The sequence below is a fragment of the Cupressus sempervirens genome, chromosome 9 (assembly GCF_028749045.1).
Source record: "Cupressus sempervirens isolate cs-2001-9-10 chromosome 9, ASM2874904v1, whole genome shotgun sequence".
NCBI classification, from domain to species: Eukaryota; Viridiplantae; Streptophyta; class Pinopsida; order Cupressales; family Cupressaceae; genus Cupressus; species Cupressus sempervirens.
Genome location: NC_143126.1, coordinates 18,227,895 through 18,255,528, shown reverse-complemented (window position 1 = coordinate 18,255,528; position 27,634 = coordinate 18,227,895). Strand labels below are relative to the sequence as shown.

The 27,634-nt window shown below is 35.0% G+C and overlaps 1 protein-coding gene and 1 long non-coding RNA gene across 2 annotated transcripts; both read right to left on the bottom strand.

Annotated features, from left to right (window-relative positions):
* Positions 1-1,758: 1,758 nt before the first annotated feature.
* LOC149537424 (uncharacterized) lies at positions 1,759-27,289 on the bottom strand. The gene is made up of 5 exons (XM_089802915.1): positions 27,192-27,289; positions 22,526-22,711; positions 21,679-22,237; positions 2,466-2,611; positions 1,759-2,307 (listed from the first exon to the last, which is right to left on the bottom strand). The coding sequence occupies exons 2-5, from the start codon at positions 22,655-22,657 to the stop codon at positions 2,170-2,172; spliced, it is 975 nt and encodes a 324-aa protein (XP_089659041.1). The 5' UTR covers positions 22,658-22,711; positions 27,192-27,289; the 3' UTR covers positions 1,759-2,169.
* LOC149537425 (uncharacterized) lies at positions 8,810-9,371 on the bottom strand. The gene is made up of 2 exons (XR_016356574.1): positions 9,322-9,371; positions 8,810-9,161 (listed from the first exon to the last, which is right to left on the bottom strand). It is a non-coding gene; the product is annotated as an uncharacterized LOC149537425 (long non-coding RNA).
* Positions 27,290-27,634: the final 345 nt, after the last annotated feature.

Below are 27,634 nucleotides of genomic sequence, written 5' to 3'. Positions count from 1 at the left end.
CTGGCTATTTCTCCGCTGTAGGCAGAGGAGAAAGACAGAAAAAGTTGCTGGTGATGACGTTGTTGATAGCTGGACTGTTCCTAATCCACCTGCCAATCTCAAGGATGACTGGGGTTTTAATGATCGTGATGAACCAACTCTCTCGGCTGGCACTGCTCTAGTGGCCTAAAAGAGCTGCTTAAATGTTTTTCTTTTTATAAATAGTTGTTGATTCCAACTTTGGCCGTGTGAACTCTCACACAGTGCTCTTGTATCCCCTAGCCCCTTTATTGTGAATTTGTAACTAGTATATTAATTTATTAATAGAAATGGACTATTCATCAAAAAAAAAGTTACACTAGATGACTTCTACAATTCACCTATAGAGTTTTAAAATGAGTCTTTGCCATTGCATATTTCATAAGAACCCATTTCTCATGATATTGTGTTTCTCTTGCACAAAAACCCATTTCTCATGGCCATTTCTCGTGGTATAAAAAATTGAAATTTCACAAGATGACCTATCAGAATTCAATTTCAGAGTTTCAAGTGAAAATTCATCAGCTCATATTTTACAAGAGCCCATTTCTGATGCTTTCACATAAATCCTACCAAAAAGGGATGAACAATCCTCACTTTTTCCGAGTAGATAGGACCAGTGATTTCTGATGATGGCCAAAGTAAAAGTGATCCGATTTTCATTTTTAAACCTTTAAAAAGACATTTCTATGGACATTATATTCTAGATTAATTATATAATGACGAGAGCAGGCTGAAAATCCAAACATTGATTTAATCTATGTAAACCATTGATTCTTTGGAAGTCCCATCAGAAAGCTCTATAAAATCACAACTAACACTCGGAGAAAATGCTATGACATGTCCAAATGGCCTTATTACGGTATAGAACAATATGGTATACCGATAGATTAATGACTTTTCAGTGAATGAAATTAAACTGCATCAAAAAAAGATCAAAGAAAACTCTGAATTAAAGACACAAACATGAAAGCACACTAGTGATGCAGCCTATAAACTTAAAAGAAGCAACAAAAAAAATGGAGCACAACCTAATCTTGCAATAGATAAAGGTAAGAAATACATCGGGATAATTCGAAAATATACAGCACACTAAAACAGGCAAATCACAACACTAGAACTGGATTTGCTAAATACCGATTATAATAATGACTTTTCAGTAAATAAAATTACACTGCATCAAAAATATCAAAGAGAATCCCATAAATTAAATTCAAGACAAAAACATAAAAGCAAACTAGTTATGCAACCTATAAAAGAAGCAACGGGAAAAGCGGAACACAACCTAAACTTGCAATTGATAAAGGCAAGAAATACACAAGAAGAAGAATACAAAAATATATAGATGAGAATACTTAAACAAGCAAATCACTCCCAAGCATAAAAAGAAAAACTGGATTGATGACTATTGGTCTGATTTCTGGATTAGATTGTGTTCAATTTTTACCATCAATGTTTCAAATCATACTACATGATTCATCATCAGGATGAGAGAGCAGGAGATGCAAAACCAAGTCATCCTGCTCTCCTGCTCTCTCATCCTGCTGATGAATCATGTAGTATGATTCAAAATGTTGATAGTAAAAATTGAACACAATCTAATCCAGAAATCAGACCAATAATTTCAATGGATTGTGGAAATCTGATATCTCTTATGGATTGATAACTATACAGATAATCACAATTTTGTGGAGGTTTTCACAAACACTTTGGATGCAGATAAATATTGAACAGTTTCCATACAGAGTTAAATGGGACCTAAATATGAAGATAACTTTCAATGACAAGGTATAAATAGATTTACACATTTTGGTGCTAGAAACAAGAAGTTTCCAGCCTACTCCCTTTTAAGTGTTTATAAAAGACTAACCCCAAACATGAAAGAAGGGTGTCCAATAACTATAAATACTAGGAATTGCTGCAATTCCTGTCCATAATGGATTCCTCGAGAGTAACTGCTACACAGATAAACCTAGAATAACTATCCTGAACTAAATCTACCAACTAATCAAATATACCCATTCTATAACAAGGAAATCAAAGAAACCTGCCTCTCAAACCGAATCATGCTCGATGATTATACTCATTTACATAAGACACTTCCTTTACACGCATAGGTTCCGATCATACAAGTATGCACAGTTCAATATCTTATAGAACTTCCCAGTCTGAATCACATTGTTCAGTGCTACAATTTTTGTCAGCATCTGGAACATCATAAAAGGAATCAGATTCTGGGATATCAATGCTGCCAGCTCCATACCAGTATGCCGACTGCTCACTTTCATCCTGAAATAAAGTAGCTTCATTAATCATAACGGAAATGGCAGCATACAAACTAAAGCTAATGAACATTTATAAGCTAAAACTACAGTTCACAAATGTGAGTTTCATAGGAAAAGAACTTGATGTCTGAAATTTGCCATAAGAAGTATCCAAAAGAATACCACACTACTGTTGAACTTGGAGAATTGGAAATGATTTGCAAGGCAAGGTTCAATGGCTGTAAGGACTGTTACACCATCTTTAGCATTTGAATCCATTTTCTCCTTGGCTTCTGTTGGATCCTCAAACACTCCCAATGATGTTTTCCCTACAGTTATCAATTGTCTGTTACTATGAGATAATAAAAAAACATTAATTGCAATATTAGGCACACAATGTTCTTGATGTCTTAATCTAAACTCCCAGAAAGCTCTAATAAAGTAGATCTCTATTTCAAATTAGACCAGGTTTCAATTTTAAAGTCTGATGGACTCAACATAAAAGAGATGAATTACATTAACTGTGCAAATAGTCTTACTTCGTATTTACAAGCTGTAAACTCCTAATGGTAGCAACCTAGAGACTGGATCCCCTATTAGGCACACAACGTTCTTGATGTCTTAATCTAACTCCCAGAAAGCTCTAATAAAGCAGATCTCTATTTCAAATTAGACCAAGTTTCAATTTTAAAGTCTGATGGACTCAACATAAAAGAGATGAATTACCTTAACTGTGCAAATAGTCTTACTTCGTATTTACAAGCTGTAAGCTCCTAATGGTAGCAACCTACAGACTGGATCCCCCACAATGACTTGCAAAAGATAAAACAAGAGAAAATTGATAAACTAGCAAGACTGGATTTTATTCAAATCCATGCATGCAGCACAAGAAAATGAGAAGGTAAAAGGGTCACCACATCTTCAGTTTGTGGGGAACACATTTCCCTTAAATTGGGACCTTATCCTTCTCACACCAAAGTAGGAAAAAATGTAGATACAAAGGTAATTCTGAGTCCGTTCATGGTGGGTTCAACTCAATTTCTCATCTTCCATCACAGCAGTGCACAAAGTTTTATCATGTTAAAGAAATGTTCTTGATGTTATGCCGATAAATTTGACTCTAAAAGAGCATAGAAATGGTAGTTCTCAGTTTGTTCAATATGTGCTCAAACTGTAATCTCTCATCTTCCATTAGGACTCTACCCAAGTCATGTCCTCAGTTGAGTCATCAAAGAAGGGTCCTGGAAACGACTTGTGTGTAAAACTTCAGTTCTATGTTCTCAATATGCACCTTTGCATTTCAAAACGCAAATTTTTTTCTCAAGAAGGTGACTCAAGGTAGGATTGAATTTACAGTTTTCTTAATATTCAATGTAAATCTAAAGACAAGTTATAACCTATGCAACTATCTTGACCACAATTTTTTGGGAGCTGAATGTGAAAGAATCCTCTATTCCTAGCTATCCCTTTTTAAGAAGCACCTCATGCAGCTTTATATAAATAGCTACAAGGCTTCTTGGTTTTGTATGACAATTAAGCGCCATATTGAAAAACTTCTTATGAGATTCTTTTTGTGATTTAGAAATGTACAATTTTGTACCGAGTATATGTGCTTTTGTGTGAGCTAATTTTAATCGGTTCTGCATCACTTACTCTTGTGAACATGCTAACTTCATCCAAATAAAAGATTATTTAAAAAAGGAAAGGCAAGTCCTCATGATAGAAGATACAATCAGGACTACAAACACAGTCACGGGCTAGCTAGATATGCTATGCATCGGATGAAGCATTTCAAGCTAGGCATGAAACAAGCTGGCTTTTCCCAGGCTTGTCATTCTCCTGTCAAATGAGCCTCACCCAGCTCAATAGTCCACCCCCTAATAACTATCAAAAACATGAATATTCTAATACCCAGCCAACTGGATCCAAATAGTGAATATAAACGATGAACATGAAAACGTTGAAACAAGCAGATCAAACATTTTTCAGCCATAAATCAAATGGTTTTACCATTTTTTGCAAGTTATAAGTAGCTGGTTACGGTACATGAAATAAAAAGAAAAAAATCATTTATATAGTTTTCTTCTCTTTCTCTTTCGAAAAAGTTTCTGCACCCCACAAATGCATACCAAGAATTTCGTGGGAGGTTTCAAGACCACTCCATTTAATTAAGCTTTTAACTGTAACAGAAATATACAACTAAGGGACACAGTCATATGCACACTTACAAAGAAACCAAATGGGCTTGTCTACATTGTTATCATCTTGAATAAAATATATAAAAATAGAACCCCAACACCTGAAAAGAAGAAAACACCCTCAAAGAAGCAATGGTTCAAATCCTAAAATGCCATAATCATGTGTCACAATACAAAGGATCCAATTGAGAAAAAAGCAGAGAGCTGAAATGGATGAGATCTACAGATCAAACAACCAAATTCCCTTGTGATTATTATTCACAGAAATAAAGCATAAAATTATATGAGATAAATATCACAAACAGAGGGCAGCAGGTGGCCCAATAACTTCCATAACATTCCCCTTCTTTGGTTGATGTTCAATAAAATTTCTTAGTACATAAGAATTTAATAAGCTTCTATGTCACAATGTATTTTTGCAATTGTGATCAATTTATTCCATTATCCTATTTCTAAATCTCCTATTTATTACGTGTTAGGGTAGTTAAATGAGAGTATCTATGCATTGTAAGTTTGTAACAGAGTTCAGCTGAAACTTGAGGTGTGGTTTAACAAAACTCAACTCATATATATGATACAGCTTTCTTTCAGGATTTGGATTGAGTTAATCCCTCCAATGTTTATGTAACCAATTTAGTTATCTGATAGGCTTTTCACCGTGAACTTTCAAACCCCGAGAACACTGGAAATGGTGTCCCACATCAGGTAAAAAAAAATTGAACCCAGATAAATCCGTAGGGTATAAGAACTGAATTGATTGGTTTTCAATTGTTGATGTACAAATTGCATTAAGGTGTCAAAAGGTTTTTCAAACTTTCTTGTACGTTATTGTCCGAACGGACCTGGAAATGCTAATCACTTCTAGCTGCATCTTTGAAAGCACAAACATATAGATGGTGAAAAGAAAAAGGGTGTGAGATTCAAGTTGGCATGCCGCTATTTGCTTCCTCCCAGTGGATTTAATCAGTGTTTCCAATGTGCAGCTGTCTGCCATTCACATGCTCTTCTTTCTTCCAGCCTGTTAATTGTATGTACAAACTTTATAAACCTTTAAATATCTGTATTGGCAGAGTTGATTATCTTTGGATCTGAATGATGACTCTATTGTACATAGTGGGAGTGTGTGGACATGTCCTTTTAGCAACCTTGAACCATGGAGAGGTGGCCAAATTGAGCACCAAAACATATGGGAAAGTAATTGGGTGTGGTGGCTAGCATGGGGTAGGAGCTCATCAGTTAGGAATTGCTTTTTCTTTTGGTTGGCTTTCGGATTATGACAAGCAGTAATATCATAGTTTGATGGGGAAAAACAACCCCTCAAAATGTCGTCTTTCTAAAACCAGGGTCATCAACAGGATACAAAGAATGGACAAAACATCCGCAACACCACTTCCAAATTGGGAATGTGTCTGGAACTTCCTGCAGAAGCAGGGGACATCTCCAAGATGTCTTACCCCTTTTGCTGATGTTGAGGAGATGCCCAAATGTATTTGAGAAGGCCTGAGGACTTAACAAAGCCCCTCAAGCATCTCAGAGACTGTAAAGGCCTCAAGGTCCAGTCTGATATAAATCTTGGTTTTTACTTCACAGTTCACACTATAAAATTCAGAAACAAACTGATTGCACAATATAGATTCAGAGGAAGAAAACTTCACTGCAAGAATCACCAAATTACTTATAGATCATTTAGACATGTAAAAGTGCTTACACAGATTCAGAGCATCAATAAACAAGTTTAATATAGAAGCTGTGAATTCAGGAAATCAAACATACATAAAAATGACATAGAATCTCTTAACAGCAACAGTTTAAGCTTACAGATTAGATGGATCTCTTAGGGATTTTGTACCAATGTCCGGCGTGCTCAATGGCAAACAAAATATTGTGCATACCAAAATACAGAGCAGAGTCTTCTGTATATATACTCACTTAGACCAGTACATTAACTTGCAGTACATGGCAAGTGTTAAGATTCGACAAATCCGGAACAATATAAGAACAAAAAGTTAAGTGCAAAAACAAAACAAGAAAACCATAAGAACACAGATAACACACAGATTTAACATGATTCACCCAAAACCTGGGCTACATCCCACCTACACAGCCGTCCAACCTTTCTTATTATCCAGTGATTATAGTACAAACCATTACAGCTCAATACCGCCGCAAGAACAACCTATCTCATTATACATTGCATTACAACAATCCCTAACCCTAAGCTATCTTATATAATATATTTCCGCTTTAGGGTTACAATATGCCTATCTAAATAAGGCACGATAAAATAGGAGCAGAAAAAATTTTATGTGCAGTACTTCTCCGATCAGTCACCACAAACTAACAGCAAGTACATAATCTGATTACATTTGGTGAAGGGATGCCAGTTTGTAAAGAGAGAAACCAAAATTAGCAGAGAGTTGGCTGAAGTTCCTAGAAGCTTCCTGTTTGCAAATAGTAGTAGACAGTTGGCATGCAGTTGCCAAAGGGAAACCCTATGGTGGTTTGCCCCTAGAAGACAAACAAAACTCATTTTTCCCTCAAATCTAATCAGACAAAAACAACTCTGATTTGGCCCCCCTTCATGAAGTTGGTTGTCACCAGGAGACAAAAAAAATATCTGATTTTTCCATAAAAAGACAAGAATGTGTAGGCGTTGAAGTTTGGTATCTGCAGAAGATATCTGTGTATCTGTGATTATCATTACTAATGGAAGAGCCACGCCTTTTAAGGATCATGAAGAGTCTTCAGCTTTGGCTAATGGAAGGCCGTGTGTGTTCTAAAGGGACTTTCCTGTGTAAACAGATAGATAATGCACTCCATCTGAAGACACTGTGCATGGATTTTAAGTCTTGTTCCGCATGGATACTGGCCACATGTATTCATGGCTGTTATAAAACTCCTTTGAAGTGTCATCACTTGTCATGAGATGACCCATCCTGTAGCATCTCTTTGTGTTCTCCAGATACTGTATTCTTTGGAAAAAGGAAGTCAGTCATGGAAGCTTTTCTAATGTCTGCAGTTGCAAGGTTCTGGAAAAGCATTCAAAGAGTGGCAGTTTCTCTTTTGGCTTATATGCTTAAATGGAAATGCTAGAAGCTTTGTTGTTAATACAATTGCATTCGATGATGTGCAGCATCATTTTATCTATCATGTGCAGGTAAAAACCTTTGTATTGTTCTGAGATTTTGAGATTCTAGCAGGTTACTGTTAGTGTTTTACATATATAATTATCTGTATGTGAATCTTATTAGAAGATTGTAATGTTTCCTTAATGATCATCTTAGTTAGTCTTTAGTTTATAAGTGGTTTCTATCACCATCTTTAGTTCACGATTGTTTCTTTTACAAACATCATCTTTGTAAATCTATATAAGGAGCTTTCATCTCCTTTGTTTAATACAGCTACAACAACATCGATTTACCATAACAAATCTTGCATGTATTGTTCTGGTTCATCGTAAGTTCTCTGTATGTGCTTCTTATGCAGTGTAGCATCAGAACTGTCTGAAGGCGGTCATCATTTTTACGTGAGATTTATCTTAGTCTATATTATTGTTCAGAGAATTCAGTGTGGTGCTTCTTAAAGTTGTATCTGGAATATTAGTCTTATTGAATAGAGAAGTTCTTTTGGTGTGGCTGGGTTTTTCATGCTCAAGTGGAGGGTTTTCCTAAGATAAATCCTTGTGTCTATCTGATTTTTGTATTTGTTTTAGATATCTGCTCTCTGTTTATGTTATTCTGGTTCGAATTTTAACAGTAGGTGGCAGCAAGCACCGCCATCCAGGTCAAGTGACTCCATTTCATGGCTTCACCACAGAGACTCTAGGAAGGCCCCACATTCTGGGCAGCATATCAGTCAAATTTATCAGTTTTTTAACAAAGTTTCTCTATTTCACAATGTTGATTTAAGTTTTAAATTGTAATGACCCTGCTCAAATCTGACCTTAAAATGCTGATTGAAGGCTCAAAAAATTTCGTCAAACACTTCACATACAAGGGCCATATGACTGATATAACATTTCAGTTTGCTTTAATGACTCTTTTCTTCAATTAGCATCAATGAGAATGTTTACAAATGACTCTAAATTGACTAAACAATGACCTAACATGAATATGCAACTTATTTTGACAATATTCAATGCATATATGTGACTGAAACTACTTGCAATATGCAGCTACAGCAACTAGTAATTGTGACAAACACTTTGGATGCAACCTAAGATGACATTTATGCACTTACAGCCAAGTGGTATTTTAACAAACATTTGGTATGCATAATTATTTATGCCGAAAAAGATAACCTACAGCCAATGGACATTTTGACAAACAATTGGCATACAAACTAATAAGTTGATCATGAATGGCAATAACATATTCAATTACAATAGTAGTTGACCAACAACTTATATCTCCTCCTTTGCAATAAAATGTCTACTACAATGATGCTATGAATTGGTCAAGACTCTTGACTTACAATTGTTTGACAATAGTGCCAAATTTGATTTTCTGAGTATTCACTTATAGCAGCAATTAAAATGCCTATGATGACAATGCAAACTACTTAGTGAATGCAAGAAGAATCTAGTAATGATGACGCCCAATGTTGTTGATGAAGAAACAATAAAAATCCAATGTGATAGGCACCTTCCAAAGCTCAAATCGAAATGGTCAAGCTGCTGCCCCTGTTATTGCTTGGCAAAAGTTTAGATAATTAATTGCAGCACCAAACACCTTCCAATTTGCCCCTAAAAACAATTGTCTCGACAATAGAATTGAATGCAACAATACCCAAAATGATTGGCCTCCTCCATCAAAAAGTATGAGCAAAAACATGAGACTCACATTGGCTAATCAACCTCCATGACAGCAGATTATGAAAGTATGTAATGATCCTGCTCAATAACATAATCAATCTCAACAATACATTAGCTGCTGAAGTAACTTCTCCATCAAATGCAACAATACATCAGTTGTTGCAAGTACAATAATACATCAATCATTGCACTCAAATAATCTCCACCGTAAAACACAAGATTGGACTTCTGAAGTAAAGCCCACAATCAGCAATAATTCAGCGGGTATCTCACAGCCTCAAAATTGCGTAACCAATGAGGGTTTTCATCCCCAAAGATCCTCCAATGGCTGAAACCCTAGCTGGCTTCTCCACCAAATAATCACATCAAACAATCATCAATTTCTGGATGATGAGAATGAGGCCCATGATGTCTATTTATACATTTTTCTCAAGAGGTTGGCCCAAAATCTAGAAGCTTCCAAAATTTTTTTTTTTTTTATTAAGTGACTTTATGATATATTATTTTATTTAAGTCACTTTATTAAATTAATTAAATATAAAGTTACCTTTTAATATTTATTTATTTGATAACTTGATAAATAATTAACTTAATACCACTTATTTATTTAATTGTAAATAATTAATTGGTCATCCTCATAAAATATTCATTATTTTGGACAACTTAATTAATTAGATTAATTAAATCAAATTATCTCCAAAACGGGGACATTACATAAATAGACAACATTATGGCATGTAGAAATGGTTGACAGTGGAATAAACTAGCACTTGCACCCAAAGGAGATGCAAGGGGTATGCCGATAGTTAAAAAAAGCGCAAGTCTATATAAGATGGTTTTCCACATATTTTCCTTGTTAAGCATTGAATATGATGTGAAAGCAACTGTAAAAGAGAAGCACAAAATAAAAATAGTTAAATATTAAAAGCTTGGACCACGTACATTGTTTGTTCTTAAATTCACTTTTCTTACAACTTCACATTGTTAGATATTTGGGCATTCCTTTCTTAGTTCGACCTTCTATTAAGGATATGTGGTTGTCGATCTTTTCTAAGATTGAAGACAAGCATAAAAAATGGAAAATTCAATGCTTATATCTTGTTGGAAGGGTCCAGATTGTGTAAAAAGTTTTGGCATCTCATGCAATATATTGCTTCTCTACTTGGATGTTTGTCAGCTATAGTTCAATGTGCTAGAAAATCTTTTAAGAGACTTTTTGTGTTCTGACGATTTGGATAAGAAATTAGGCATTGTGCTTGTTGGTATTATCCTCACAAACCTAGAGTACTTTCTCTTGCTACCAAGTGGATTCTCAAGGCCTTGCTTGGAAATGAACCATGGAAATTTTTTGTTCTAAGAAAGCATATATTTGTAGATTTGGAATAAAAAAGGTAAACAATGGAAAAATCTCCCTATATGTGATATTGTTTTTGGGGATTTTGAGATGAAAACATTTGGTTCCTCCATCTTTCATTCCTTATAGAAGGCATGGTGTCAATTAAGGAATCTTCTCTATCGTACAGTAGCCATTAATAAATCTCATGCATATGTTGTCCTTAATAGATCTTTATCATGGGTCCCTAAATCTTAAGCCTCTTACCCTTACCCAATGTTGTTTTGTTAAAGAGTGGAATGCCAAATGGACTTCATTGGTTAAGGATATTTTGGTTGACAATTGGTTAGATTCTTGTGAGTAGGTTAGTGAGAAATTTGGCCATCCTTCCTCTCTGAAGAAAACATATATTTTGATCACTCAAACAATGGACAATTTATTTCTAGGTAAACTATATGACAATGATAGTATTGTTACTCAATTACAATGAGATCATGGTACTATGTTTTTTGATATATCCACTAAATAACTTTATAATATTATGATGAATTATTTAGTTTTTATTAGCAACATTAACCAAAGTTGGGGCCTCGACTGGTCTATCTCTTTTTGGAATCATATTTTTGAGCTTTTTTGGCATTCTCTTATGGAGCCTAAGAAGACTTGTTTTAGATGGTTTATTATTCTCAAAGAGATAGTTGTTGGGTCTGTTTTATCCCCTATTGGTATTGAACCCTTGATGTGCTCTCTTTATAATTCGCCTAAAACTTTTCAGCATCTTGTTCTTGAGTGCAAATTTGTTGTTGAAATCTGGTCATTATTTTTTGGGAGGCCAATTTTCTAGGATGGTCATGTTTGTCTATCATAGCATGAGGTCTAGTTTGGTTATGTTGATGCTATTAATCTCAAATTAAACAAGTTCTAGTTTTTCTTTTCTATTGAAGTACCTTGGTATCTTTGGAAAAAGAGAAATGTAAAGGTTTTTCAGAACAAGAGGAGGGGTCTTACTGAGTTTAACTTTAAACTCATGTTTTTTAACTTTAAACTCATGCTTTTTGACAATGTTACATGTTTTTGTTGTTCTTGAGACCCTGAGGGCTAGATTCGTGATTTTGTGATTTAGAGCATAAACTTAAATGTTCCTTAACAGAAAAATGCTTGAACATGTAGATGGACATAAAAGATAGGTCTAAGCATGCAACATGGAGTAAATTATACTAGAATGGGTATTTTATAAACTTATCGTTTCTTCTTTACTTGGAAGTAAATGTACCTAGTCATGGGCCCATAAAAAATGGCTATTATGGTATTATGGTCACACCACCTCATATGAGCTCAAATCTTTCTCTAAGATTTAGACGAAGTTTTCCATTTCTAATCTTCTTGATTTTGGTCAATCATTAAATGTGATCTCAAATCTTTCTCTAAGATTTAGGTGAAGTTTTCTACTTTAATGAATGTCATTATTTTGATCTAAATTTTTGTTCAATATTCTTGAATAAATGTATATGGAAAAGAAAATTGGCCTTTCTTGTTGCTTACATAACTTTATGACCAAATTTCATTAAAAAAAGCGAAATACAAAATATAAAAAGCATATCAAAATGAGAAATTCATGTTCTTGCACATGGACTCCCTTTCAACTAAAGAATATGAGGAATTGCGTTTATCAGCCTTACAACTAGATTTTGTCTTTAGGGTTTCAAAATAATTTGTGACGTAAATCAAGGCTTAAAGTGACATCTATCAATCAATCAAATATTTGAAAGATTAAATCCTTTTATTGGTCAGGATGATTGATAAGTGGCATGGTCCAACGTAAAGGGAAATAATGTTACACTCGCATGCTTTCTCCACTCGTCTTTGACATTTCATATATCATCATGTACAAATCGTGACCTGAATTCCTAACTAAACTATCATTTTCTTCTTGTAATGCATTTAATATTTTCTTTGCCTTTTAGTCGTGCCCTAAATTATGTCGTGAAATGCCCTTATTATGACATAATTAGAGGAATCTAAGGTGCTGTTTCATTTTTCCAAAAAAAATATTTGGTGCGAGGTTGACTTTATCGTCAAATTGGTTGGATAATGCAGTATAATATCATGATTTTTTATTTGAAAGAAATGTAGTAATTAAAAGATTGCTCGAGTAAATTTTAAAACCCTGCACTGAAATAAATCTGAGCCTAATGAAATCCACATTATTAGAGAGAAAACTCCAATCTGTACTGGTACACTGTTAATGTGAAGTAGAAGGCCATATTTTGACCACAGTTTTATCGGGACAAAGTGAATTGCAGTGATGAATTTGAACCCCCACAATTTGAATTTAGAACTTGGATTTGTGTGTTCAATGTTTGTATTCCTCCTCCTCCTTTTAGTCTCTGTCATTCCCACAGGCAGCACCATTCAAGAGATTCTCTCTCAGAGGATAGTTGGGGCTCTGATGTCGGCGCCAAGAGAAAAGGCCAAGGGATTGAAGACAAGTCAAGAGAAGATCAGGAGGGGCCAAAACACAAGTCAAGAGAAGAGAAGTTTGAAGAGAAGGTGTTCAAATCGTGGCTTCTGGCTCATGTTTGTCGTCATGACAATGTCATCGCCAGGTCCATGATGAGCTCGGCGGCGGCCATGGTGGTCACACTTCGTATTGGGTTTTCCATAGGCAAATTAGGATTCCTCAAATATAAGTATGTTGTCAAGTATCACGATGGTCTCAACCGATTACGGTTGGTGGTTTTGGTGGTTCAGTTTCTCTTCATTGCTGTTGGATGGTCTGCCATCTGTTGGAGAACGGCCAAGGTTGTTCTCTACTTTCCAAAATCAGATGGGATATTCAGAAGCATCTTCTAGGTGGACAATTTCTGGAGAAGGCACATCATGGAGCTGAGGTATGGGTGGCAAGGCCAAATTGCTGACCTCAAAGAAGAGAAAGCGAACGATTTGAACTCTGACAAACTCCCCCTTGATCGTCAAATCTGGTTGCTGAGTATGATAACATTTATGATAAGTTTAACTTTAATTCAAGTTTATTTTTATGTTTCTACTTTCTAAGATAAATAAGAGTATTGTGAAAATCAAGTATTAAATATAATAATTTTAATTATTTAGATAAATTTATATTCATTAAGAAATAAAATCACTAATAAAAAACTGTCATATCAATATATAATTAAATAAATAAAAGATACATAGGTAATTACAGCTCTTTAAAATAAGAAAATTCCCACATACCATTATATCAGTATTTTGTAATTTGTTTTCTGCAAGTTCTGTGAATAAAATTTTCTATGCTGATTGTTAATTGTCGATGCCAATGGCCTGTTGGAGATCAAAAAGTAGGAAGGGGAAAAGACTGTTTAATAGATGACAATGCACGCTGGAAATCCCATGGCTGTGTTGATTCTTTGAGGACCGTAACTGTTTTGATTCTGGCGGATTTGATTCAATTGGATTTGCTGAAAGTTTTAATGTTTTGAAACTGTCACAATTCCATCCGCACCCACTTCAAAATAGACTTTGACATTTGGGATTCCAGCTCGCATTGGTGGTATTCCATCCAGAACAAAACTCCCCAGTAAATTGTTGTCGGCAACCAAAGCTCTCTCAAATAGGGAAGCATAGAGACCGCAGATTGTCATACAGAGTGGTGAAAGATCTCTCCATCCGAGTGGGAATCCGAGTGTTGCGAGGAACAACCACAGACATTATGCCCATTCCCACTTCAATCCCGAGGCTCAACGGCACCACTTCCACCACTTCCAGCTCCACCTTTTCCTTGCTCAAAATTGCAGCTTGAACAGCAGTGCCATAAGCCACAGCTTCGTCAGGATTCACAGATTTGCATATCTTCTTCCCAACAAAGACTCTTCCCAGCAATTCCTGACGAACCTCCCACCAACACGATGTCATCGATTTGGGCGGTGCTCATCTTGGCGTCCTCCAAACACATCCTCACGATCTGCATGCACTTTATGAACAGATCACCATTCACCTCTTCAAACTTTGCTCTGCTTATTTGTACGTCGAAGTCTTGCCCGTCGTGGAGGCTGTCGATGTCAATCACGGTCTCCGTCGTGGAAGACAAGCTCCGTTTCGCTCTCTCACACTCTGCCCGAAGTCCCAAAAGATTTGCAACCCAATTTGTCCAAACCACTTTTCTGAACAGTTAGCAGTTTTATGCGTCGGACAGGTTTAGATGAAAGTCTCACCTATAATAGCCTATCAGCTAAATACAAATACTTATGCAGTATTAGAGCAAAATAGTTTAATACACTATTAAATTTTAAAAGGCTGCTAGTGCACATTCTTTTAGCTGTAACTGCAAGTTTCTTAAAAGAGAGATGAAAAAAGTTTAAAAATTCAAGAATGATAACACATATCATTTTCTCTTCAACTGCAAAGCCCTTGTCATTTTGACAATCAAATTACCCAGCTTAACCTAATTTTCTATAAAATAAAGATTTGTTCAAAACAAAGAGAATATGGTGTCAAAGAAATATATTGATAAAATTACAAAAAACGGCATGCGCAGTGAAGGTCTGCATGGTCTTGAAGGCCCTTCTTTTTGTTGGCAGAAGCTCTATTCCATGGTGCTGCTCTCAAAGCCCTACCCATACCTCTATCTCTACTTATAGGTGTGCTGACACCCACCATGGTTCCGAAACTCATCCCCAGTCTACAAAACTTCATATAACAACAAAATACTAATGCAGTTTAAACTGCTCTCTTATGCAGATAAGATGCACAAAACCTGCAATTTGCAGCAACTTAGGGGTAATATTTGTGGTTTTACTCAACACAATCAAACTGAGTTTGTGCTGTTCACTTGCACTTCTCAAGGCTAGCACGACTCGCAGAATCTTCTCGGCTTGTGAAGATGGATTTCGATCGAAGATTGCTTTTGGAGATTGTGTGTTAGTTTTTGCATCAACGTTTTGGTCATTCTCTGCATCCATTTTCAGGATGGAGTGCTAGAACAGTGATCTTGAAGATGGATCTTGTAGGTTTCAAGCACAAAAGACACGAAGAGTGTTTCAATTTTGTTCCAATTTTGTTTCACCAGAGACCCATTTGGCAATCATCCCAACAGAATGAAAAAATCTAAGAAGCCAGATTCGTCCCCCGCTGCCTGGGTTCAGGTCCGGGTCCGCGCGGGTCCGAATTTGCATCCGGGTTCGCTATGGATCCGGGCAGGGTCCTTTTGGACTGTGGATTCACCCAGGTCCTTGGTGGAGCGAACCCATGGCGAACCAGGGAGGACCCAAGGCAGTAAGGCCCAAAATGTGAAGTAAAACAACTTTAAAGATTTTTTTTTTAAAGTAACTCTAAAAAAGGAACCTAATAAAAAACATTTCACACATCTAATCTATGTCACAAGGTTCGGCGAATTTCATTCATGAAACCCCAAAAATTTCGTTTTCATTCGCCAAAAATTCGTACGGACTGGTCACCGCAACAACTCGATCTGTTGTTAATGGCTCTGGTTCTATCATTGCCGCCTAGAGGCTTCTGCTCCTGACCTACGACTCTGAATGTGGTGGATGCACCTTTTTTTTAAATTAGATTTTTTATAAACTTTATTTTTTAGGGTTGTTTATAATGATATAATTTATAATATTTTATTTATTTTGTATTAATGTTGAATATAACCATTTCATTATCAAACATTAATGTTAACATTTCATTATTAAATTTTAATATTTTGTTATATTTCTACACATTAGTTAGTAATATATGAAATTAACAACATTTGAATTTAAATTAAAATAATTATCTAGTCAATTTATAAATATATTAAAATTTGTTTAGTTTATTTAATTTTTAAACCGAATTTAATTTAGTAGTTTTATTTTATTCAAAATTATGTTTAATTTTAAATATACTTTAATTAAATATTTGTGATTGCAATTTCTTGTGTGCGTTGTGGTTTATATTTATATTCTTGTATACATGTAATGATTTCTAATCTATTTAGCTATGTTTAATTATTTTAATAATTTAGAAGATATATTATTTATATTTTAAAATAAATAAATTATACAAAGGCGAATTTAATGTCGAATTTTTTTCGAACTTTTTACCTTGTCGAACTTCATCCGAATTTTATAGTTCCCAAATTCGAACTCGAACTCGAACCTTCTGACTTAGCATCTAATCTCTCATGTTGAGGAGGATGATGATATAGCAACATTTGGGACAAGTGGAACCAGTTTGGGTTCCAATGATGAGGATCTAGATATAGTTGTAGCCGGGGATGAAGCCATTGATCCCTCATTTTTTGATCCATTTGACCCTAGAAGGGTATTTGATACTACGATGATTGATAAACTACTAAACACTTGTCATCTATCATTATGTTTCAAACTTTATTATTTGATGAACTACTCCATGCTTTGCAATTTCATTTTACAATTTTGTTATTCAATGTACGATTTTCTTTACAATCATGAAGATAGATTAATGAGCGGGTATTTAATGTTTATCGTTGACATTTGCCATTGATCGATGATCAAGCATCAATTATTCATAGTGTGAAATGACTTTGTTTTGCAACTGTGCATGTTTCTCTTGTATGTATAAATAAATATATATACTCACAAAGCCACGCACAAACCCAAATGGGAAAAAAAAGCCCAAACCCGAACCTCGAACCCAAATCCGTCCTCAAACCCGAATCGGCAACTTAGGAAAAATTATTTATGAAAAGAAACTGAGTAATGTTCCCTTTGGCATTGCCCTAGACCCACAAATTATATTGAACTATGAATTGTAACAAGGTATATCCTGATTCAAGTCTTGCAATCACCAAAAGAGGGACATGTGCATATATGTATATAAACTAATTGTATTGTTAGTGTGATGCAGTTAATCTTAAATCTTATGAATAAAGACATACAGCCCTAGTCAAGAGATCGGGTAGTAATATACAATGCATATAAAGGAAGCCCACTTATAGCATTTAATACCCACATGGATTTTCCCTCACGCATGGTGCCCTTGTATAATGTCAATTTAATAAGTGCACTACATTTCACATGTATAACTGTTACAGACTGAAGAGTATGCTGTATATTATGTATACAGAATCTGAACATACCTATATTTGATGCCTCCTCACTTACCTCTGTACTAACTTACCACTGTACGGGATCATCACTGGGTAATTGCGAGGAATATTAATACGATTGTTTAGTGCCTGTATAGTTACACTGGGTCATTGCGAGGAATATTAATACGATTGTTTAGTGTCTGTATAGTTACACTGGCATTATCATTTCTCTGTCAAGGATTGATTGGATGTAAAACACTGAAGTTCCTTCCTTTATGGTGATGCTTAACCTGGTAGTAGGTACAATCGTGCTGCTGACTGTATTGAAATGGCTGAGAAGATTAGTTATATTGATTGGTGTATTGGCTCCTCCATCTTCAAATGGTCAATAGCTGTTTGCAAGTTGAGTCTTATATCTGCATATTGAATATACACTGTTTCAGGCTTATTGATATCTGCAGCTGTTACGGTAATTCAGTATACTTATCTCCACTTGAGATGTCTTTCAATATTATACCTGCGATAATCTGTTACATCTTGTGGTTGAGTCACCCCATTACAGTGCTGACTGGGTGACTTTTTCTCCATGGCTAATTCTCCTGTTTGATGATGGTCTGCTAACATCTCCATGTCTCCTAAACTCCGCCTGGTGCATCTGTATATGGTCGCCCAGATCAGGGCTTCTGTGAATTATTATTACCTTCTCTCATTGTTATTTCTTCCTCCCATCTTTTTATATGTGACCAAAACTGTTCATTTTCCATCGGATGTAACTTAAAGGCCCTACAGCAATTCATGTTCTAATATATATATATATATATATGTATATTGATTAGTATATGATTGCGAATTGCACATACACCAGTAATATATTAATTTATTGTTAAAAAAAAATTATATTAAATTGGTAATGGATTTCAAGTGAGGGGGCATGATAGATTGCCTCTTTAAAATAACAATCACTAACTAAACAAGACAGAATTATATTCCTGCTTCTGGGTAAGATTGTGTGTGAATTTTGCATCAATGTTTCAGATCATACTCAATGATCCATCATCAGGATGAGAGTGCTAAGAATGTCATCACATTCTTAGCACTCTCATCCTAATGATGGATCATTGAGTAGAATGTCATCACATTCTTAGCACTCTCATCCTGGTGATGGATCATTGAGTATGATCTGAAACATTGATGCAAAAACTCACACACAATCTACCCAGAAGCAGGAATATAAAATCATGGATTGCGGAAATCTGTTATCATTAAGATAGAATTAATGAAAGAGGAGATACAAATAGCAGAAATGATATGTCTCCTCATAGAGACTTTCAGATATGGACTTCAGAAGTACATACATACTAAACCCTGCTAAATTATTCATTCATTTTTGGAAAACCATTCATTTGAGTAACATCTCGGATGAATTAACATAGATTCGATAAGTTGTTATTCACAGACATGAGATTTTTTTAGTCCATAATGATCAGCGAGCATAGTCTCTGAAATATGGTGTGAAATTTTTTTACATCAACATTTCAGAGCACACTCCACCATCCATCTTCAGGATGAGAAACATATAGAAGGAAATAGTGCAAAATATTTCAGATCACACAGTGTAATCCAGAAATTATGCACACTAAATTTTTATAGTTAAATATTTAAAATCTTATTGTTTTCTTTCTGCATTATCATTGGAGGCAAAGCTTGCTCAAATTAGGAGACCATGTAGTATACTAAATTAATTCACAGTTAAGAATGGTTGACTTTCAAGTAATTGATGCTATCAGATTTCCACTATCCATGCTGATTTGCTTGATCACTTCAAATGTTGCATTCCTACAGTAAATATTAAAGTAACCATCTAACCTATTTATATTATATCACCCTTATCCTATCTATTCACCTATCCACTATAAAGTATTGTATTCTATATTCAACATGTGCATTTTCACACATTTGCAAGGCTCTTCTGGATAATCTGTGACTAGTTTTTGTCTAGAAGAGCTCTGGGGAAAACATCTTCCAAAGATCTTTATTCTAATATATTCTCATATTCACTGTTTATGTACCTATTTCGAACACGTGACAAAATATTCTTGAAGTCCTTGCAGTCTTGCAGTAAAATTTGTTGCAAGGAGAAAATTAAATAACCTAGGAAAAAAATTATAAGACGGGACAAATGTTTTAAACTGTTGTGGACAGAGAAAATTTCATCTACATCTTAAAGATTATGCTACAGCTATGGCTGTTGATAAACTAAGATTGCAATAAATTCCAATGTTAAGGATGTGTCATTAATCAAATTGCACATAAATTCTGGACTGCTTTGAGGCAAGGTGTGTTCACATTTAACTCATTTTTATGTGAATCTCTTGAATTCCTCCACTGCTACTATTATAAATCAAAACTAAGGATGGACCTAATAAAAACATACATACAACCCAAGAAATGACTAGTGTATAGATAAGATAACATGTACAAATATTTCAAGTAGTATAGCAGGGTATATCACATTTATACAATAATAACTTCCAACAAATTTGAAGGGATCCCCTTTATAACATGTGTACACAAAGAGGAGAGATTATAGACAACCATTGAGCTTAATAGATTTTTGACATTGTAACAATTTGGAATGAAGTATTTCCGCCTTCTCTTCTTGTTCAATGTAACCAAGCATAACTTCAACTCATTTCCAAGGCAGAAGGTACACCGCCAACACAGATAATTTAGTAATCTTGACAATAATAGCAAAGGTTGAACAATCTCTGCTGATGATGGATCACCAGAGAGCATTCTGTGATCCATCATCAGGATATCAGAGAACTTAAGGAGAAGAAAAAATTACATAGCATTGATATGGATTGTAGAAGTCTAACAGCTTAATCTCAGCTGAGATTTGAGTTTTCAAATGCTCAACATTTTCTATGAAATATCATAATCTTCATCACAATGAAACTGTGACTACACTGCAAGGGGAAGAAGAATCTGTAGAAGCTCCTAATACAAAATCCACTCTTCAAACAGCCACATTGATATGGATTGTAGAAATCTAACAGCTTAGTCTCAGCTGAGATTTGAGTTTTCAAATGCTCAACATTTTCTATGAAATATCATAAGCTTCATCATAATGTAACTGTGACTTCACTGCATGGGGAAGAAGAATCTGCAGAAGCTCCTAATACTAAATCCACTCTTCAAACAGCCAAGACTTTTGTAGCAAGGATGCCAATAAACTTAAATTACCTATTACCCCTATTTTCCAGGGAAACTGTTTCAAGTTTTCAATTGTAAAGGAGGTGCTTGCAATTAAGGAAAACATGGAATAAGATTTCGAAGAAAACTTCTCTATAAAACAATTGTGTACATAAAGAGTACTAGTTTATAACAACCGATAAGCTCAACAGCACCATGCAGTTAGAGCAAAGAACTACAACATAAAACCAGCAGTTGTCTAATAGCTACACTCTTTGACAATGACCAGTTTTCAGGCATATTAAATCAAAGGATCTCTTAAGGACTATACAAGGCTTAGAAAGTTTAAGCCGTGCTCAATTAAATCTTTGGACCTTATAAATAAGATATACTCTTTCTTTGCTAGAGGACTAACAGGCGCTCATGAGTATTTATGCTGTATACATGCTTACCTTGGAATAAAAGCAACCAAGATTGGAAATTGCTATATATAATTGCAAATAATGGTGCTCCATTTAAACATCTGATCTTAACTTACTACGTAAAAATTTAGATATGGTTTCTATGTCATGTATTTCATCAAAGTTTGGCAGTAAAAGATCACCATCTACTCTAATGAATAAAATGGTCATATTGACAGAATCTGATTCATATAAAATTACATATAATATAAGAAATGACAAAAAATGGTATATATAAATATTTTGAGAAAGAATGTTTTTCATTTAATATTCTAATTGCCAAGGATTCTAAAAAACAAGACATGCAGAAAGCAGCAAAAAAGAAATACAGATATAGAATTATACCCGTTTTATCAGCACATACTGAATCACCCAATTGAATTGACTTGCACTGTTGATTAATCACTGGATCAGCAAAAGCAAGTGATCGCAACTTATGTACATCATATGCGTCATCGGTATAATTGTCAGGTTCTAGAGTAATAGTCACACACTGCTTTTCTGTATCCAATGTTCCTTGAAGACATGGAGGTGATGTGTGTGTTGATGTGTTTAAGGATGCTAAGACAGAATCTGCATCTTGAGGATTGCATTGAATGCTCTTCTGCAATGTCTCACAAGATGCAGGCACAACATCAGATTCTTTCTGAACATTACCAAAGTCATGCTTCGAGTTATAAATGTCCACAGACTGTGTTTTTAACAAGTTAGCTTTTTCAGGATCTGGCTTGGGTTTTTCTGAAATGATGAACTTTTCTTCTAAATCAACAGTTATAATAGAAGATAAACTCTTGATAGCAGCTTCAGGGGCAGGTGGGAGGATTTCTTGTATAACTTCTGCACATATCTTACGTACATTTGCCCCTGCAATGCTCACCTGATTTTCTACATACTTGGTTGTCTCCTGCAATTTCATGACATCTGTGATTAAAAGATTGATTGCCCAGATGAAAATGATGATAATGAAAGAGGTTATCGTACAAATATCTTTTAACTATAATTGTTAACAGAAAAGGGAGAGATGATTCCCAACCATTCCTACTTTTCACATCAGTAGCTAACCAAGAGTACTGCCTTATTATGTAGCGACCTTAAAAATATGGTCAACCATATGAGACAGGCTCACATCAGCAAAATTACGTAAATGAGAACATCACATATTTTGTTAAAGATTTAAGTTTCAAGTGTTCACCTGTATTAAATGAGAAGGGTTTTTATCCACCTCTTCACAAATGTGCTCAAATTTTTGGTACATTCGGTCAACCCATGATAGACCTTTTGAGGAGACACTGGATTCCACTATGATAGAGCCGTCAGGAATCATGCTGTAATATCGTTAGCTGCCCTATATTGTTTAATCTTTTGTGTCCTCAATTACCTGCAAGTAACAATCAATTACTCTGTGAACTGTAGACAAGCATGGATATATAAATCCCTGACAACTCACTGGAGTAGAAAAGACATACAGAATTAAGTGCATGATAAAAACAATCAAAATGGATAAATATGGATTCGTGCAAAATAAAATTAAAAGAAAATACTTGAGAAAATCTAGGACACTTTTCACTCAAATAGTAAATGCCCTCTCTTGTGTATTTAGTCTTTTCAAAGGTTTTTGTTTCTCTGGAACAGTATGGTGTTGCTCTAAAATCATTACGTACTCATCATACACATTTATGCATACAGCTGCTAAATCAAAATATTGATGATAGTCATGGCAAAACAATACCACTTTATATCAATCGAACCAAGAGTGTGCTTGACTTTATTTACATTTCCTCTGATGGTACAATTTGAGTAGGTATGATATTAAAGATGTGCGTACTCCATATTGAAGGTCACAAGTTTGAATCTGGAAGGGGGTACGATTGTACATCTTAACAAAAAGTATATAAGGTTAATGTGAAAAGCAATCACCTTGTGCAATGCTTGAGGGTGATCTAATACACTAAATTAGGGCCTCAAGTGGCAGCGATCCAAAACTAACTCTCCCACTTTTACCTCTATAAATGCATCCATTAACAAAACATTTAAGCCTCTTTTTCTGACATGCGAGAGACAGAGAGAGGTTAGCAAGCTTTTGGTGTGATAAGCTAACTTTGTAATGTTAAAAGAGTTTTGTTCTAGCCCAGGGAAAAAAATAACAGACTCAATAGGAATCTGATGAATTTGCTAATATTCCCATTCAGATAGCTACTCCATGTCCATACTTATTATTTGTTTCCTACAAATATAGAATACCCGAATTCTTTCTGCAAACATGCTTGATATTTTGACTCTTAATTTGAAATGCATTTTTGTCAAATTAACATAAACTACAACTTCAAAGACCCTCTCGAAAGTTTGGTTGGCAAGTTCCCTTTCCAGATTCCCTGACTTTCATCTATGGTGTTATGATTTGTCTGGAAACTAGGCTAGAGAACTTCAAATCATTATAGATAGTGTCTCTGACCCGGATCATATGACAAAAAAGCATAGCATATGCTTTCTTCCCATAATTTGCTTTGGGCTCTTCTACATTGCCGGTTTACAGCTAAGATCTTGATATACATTTTAATTAGGCTAAAGTTTATTTGGATTCCAAGAAATTGTGGTCTTAAGATAGCGTTACATCCTGTGTTCAAATTGGTGATCAAAATTGCACCATTCTTCTTATCTTTAGGTGTGTTCCTTTGGCTCTTCTATAGTCCTAGGACAATCTTATTCCTACAGATTGAAACAATCTGATACACTTTCATCAAACAATATAAGATATCTTCTGATGCGGCAAACAAAAACATATTCGCATAAGATATTGAATCTAAACATCAAAAATTCTATTGAAATGGATCTGCTTGTTGACTGGCCAAATCTGCCTCCAGATTGAACCAGTTCTGTTATCTAGTCTAATCCACTTGCAGTTATGGACAAGATGCAGAAGAATAGGGTTGGGTTTATCTGAGACAAATCTGGGTAAATGAAGAAAGGGTATGGGTGAACCCAAGCAAACCCAAGCGTCTCCCCAACAATCAATCATGTATGGCATAATGTCAAAAACAAACTGTTCCTAAAATAGTAGGAAACACCCTTGTGGATATGTGGACGCAGGCTACTATTTTAAGGGCAGCTTTCTGATTTATCATTTTATGTAAACCTTCAATAAAATTCCGAGTCTGTGTGTGATCTGTATTAATCTTTTGTGCCTCTTAAATGTAAAGTTTCTGCCTCTTTAGGCAAGAGCCTACAACACAACACTAACTTGTGAGCCTCTCGTGTGGGAGGTCTTGGGTTCGAATTCACATAAGACATAAAAAAATGATTAATTACAATAAATAATAATAATAATTAATCTAGGCTTCGGCCGTTTACCGATCAAAAAAAAAAAAAAAATTGCCTCTTTAATGTAAAAATTGATCCCAAAATGAACATTTCTCTACATAAAATTTCATAAACACTTTTTGGGAAATTTAGGAAATCTCATGGCAAATGTGGCAGGAAGCAACTAAGAGCCAATCTTTTGCAAGAAATATTACAAATGCCAACGACAGTACATAAGATAAATAAACTCCCTTGAGAACGCAGGATCTCCAAATAAGACACGCTAGGCTACAAAAGCAGTAAAAATGATGCAAGCCACTAAAACTAAGCCTTTCACAGTCTATCTACATCAAACCTAATGTCACAACCTCCTTAAATTGCTTTCAAGTAAATAGCACACAATACATTATAAATACAATGTCCAATATTCACCACTATTGTATTTGGCCATTTAAACTTCAATCCTGTAATGTAACAAATACATAAATTTCCTCAACCTTGCACTGAAAAAAAATTCCCAAGGCTTTGGAACACCTAGAAAATAAGATAAAATATATACCATCTTAAACAACAAAATTACATGTGCCAAAAATAAACTACAGCATACAGCATCCTGATTTCTTAACCTAAAAAAGAACATAAAGGAGACATGTCCAGCAATGGAAACTAACAGTGAATTTAGTTTTCAACTAGGATTATTAAGAGCCTTTAGAGAACATATATTATAAGAAAGGTGTTCAGTGCAATTCTTCCTTTACAAATAATGACAGAAAAATGTTGTCAGGCTATTGACATATATTAACAGCAGAGGAGGCCAAGCCACTTAATGACCATTGATAATTAATAAAATACAGAAAAAATTCAAAAACATCATCGGCACCATGAAACATCAACTCCAGAGAACCCTGAAATAAACACACGAGCACAAAAAATGAAATAAACGAACCACCCACTGAAGAATGCCCAAAGATGTTAAAAGGAAATTCCATAGGATTTCTAAATAATCAATCCAGATTTACCAAAATAAATGTCAATTATTTATACTTGGAGATATGGCAAGATCCTACTTTTTCCTTTGTAAAACTCTGCTGGAAACATTGCCATCTTTAATTGGGTGTAAGGCATTTGAAGCTAGGTTAGAAATACTCAGATTGTGTTTTGTTACAAATATTAACATACCACTTTTTTGTTTAGAAAATCTCTGCTGGTAACACGATTAGCCTTGGTATGGTAAAAGGGGATTTCAGCCTAGGTTACAACATAAAACTTCTCCATTACAATTTACAAACACACACCTTGGACTACCCAAATAGGATATATTCATTTTTTGTATCATATAGGCCTGTATAGAACATCCCGAGTCTTTATTAATTACTCATCAATGATCTTCTTGTTAGGTATATACTATAAAGTCCAGAAGTCAGTTTCAGCATCATCCCACAATAGTAGAAAAGGATGAACCATCTTTGCAGACACAGTGCCTAAAACTGTAAGCTTTCAGTTTCTGTAACAAAATTAGCAATGATGATATTTTTGAAAAAGTTTGTGAAGCTCTTGCAGTCAGTATACAGCTTGTAACAATGAGACACAACTAAACCATAACAAAAAGCAAGAAAAAAAAGACTGGTTACAAAGAGGCCATAAGTTCAGTGATAGAGCACCCAAGCATGCACAAAAGGGGCCCTGGGTTGAAGTCCTAGCCGGTCTGTTTAAGCTAGCATAGAATCAGAGCCTTAAGCACAAAAGTGTGGCTCATTCAAACCATAACAAGAAGCCTACCAAAATAAATCAGGTTATAAAGGTGCCACTATTATAAAGGTGCCGTGCCACCATCTCGACGGTAAAGCACCTCGGAATTCAAATGGAAAGTCTTAGAACAATATCATCCTGAGCCACCTTAGATGGGGCGACACCAAAAACTATAACCTTTTTTAATAACAAAAACAATAACCATAAAATATGACAGACAGTCATCCTTACAGATTGTGACGCTCCTAAACTCTGTTTATCGACAAAACAAACCGATAAAAATAAAAATCGGAACCCTTCTCTCATTAACAGTCATCAACAAAATAAGGCCTCTCAAATGAGGCTTAGCTAATTATTGAAAATTCCTTGGAAAATCCCTATGGACAAAGTTCCTGCATAATACCGTATTACAGCACGACAAGATTGGGGAAAAAAGGCAAATAAGGTTTGTTAATATATTCATAAATATTGTGGATTAAAACATGGGCTTGAATGCTTTGAGAGTGGGTACAAAACTAAAGATATGGCTGCATAGTATTCTAAAAGCATAAAAACTAGAAATTCCAAATTCTGCAAAAAAAAAGCATATTAGTCTCCAAAATTCAGGACAAAAACATACATGGCGATCAAAGTCTCTAACATGAAAAGCAAGGGTAAATAAAATTCTCAAATTAAAAGTTCTTCAAAAAAGTTGAATGGATGGTAATCGTACTCTAAAACTTAGAAAAGGGGGCATTTTCGAAATCACAAACTGACATTTCACAGAAACGCGATAATCATTAGCTTAAGACAGTACACACACAGAGGCATACCCGATTTCGGCGAAATTCCAAGGCCTGCGGCAAACACATTAATTTTCTGCACGGGAATGTGAAGTAAAGTAAGAAAAAGAAACACACAGAATTTGGCCGCAGCACGACTCGCCCACATCACTATTAAATTGATACCACTATACGCTTTCGGATGTAAGTCGTATGGTCGCCAATACGGTCGGCGGATACGGTGAACAAGGATTTTAGCATTCGGAAGGTTTTGGTAACCAGGTCGTTTCTTCCCTTTTTTTTCTTTTTATTTATTTCTACCTTGTGTGCGTCTTTCACTCGGTAATGAAAATGAAAGGATGATGAGATGCTTTTGGTTTTTGTTTTTTCCCTCTTCCTGTTATAGAAGATCTCACATGAGATTGTGTTATCAATTAAGTGGTTGATAATAGTCCAATATATTACAAACATTTGTGGTCCAAAAGGTTTACTTC

Excerpts from the sequence above, each read along its gene's own strand:
- LOC149537424 (XM_089802915.1), bottom strand. The coding sequence starts at position 22,657 with ATGATTCCTGACGGCTCTATCATAGTGGAATCCAGTGTCTCCTCAAAA. Across the intron at positions 2,612-21,678 it reads AGTATGTGCTGATAAAACGG|GGAAAACATCATTGGGAGTG; the intron begins GTATAATTCTAT and ends TGATAACTGTAG. Across the intron at positions 2,308-2,465 it reads CCAAGTTCAACAGTAGTGTG|GATGAAAGTGAGCAGTCGGC; the intron begins GTATTCTTTTGG and ends ACTTTATTTCAG.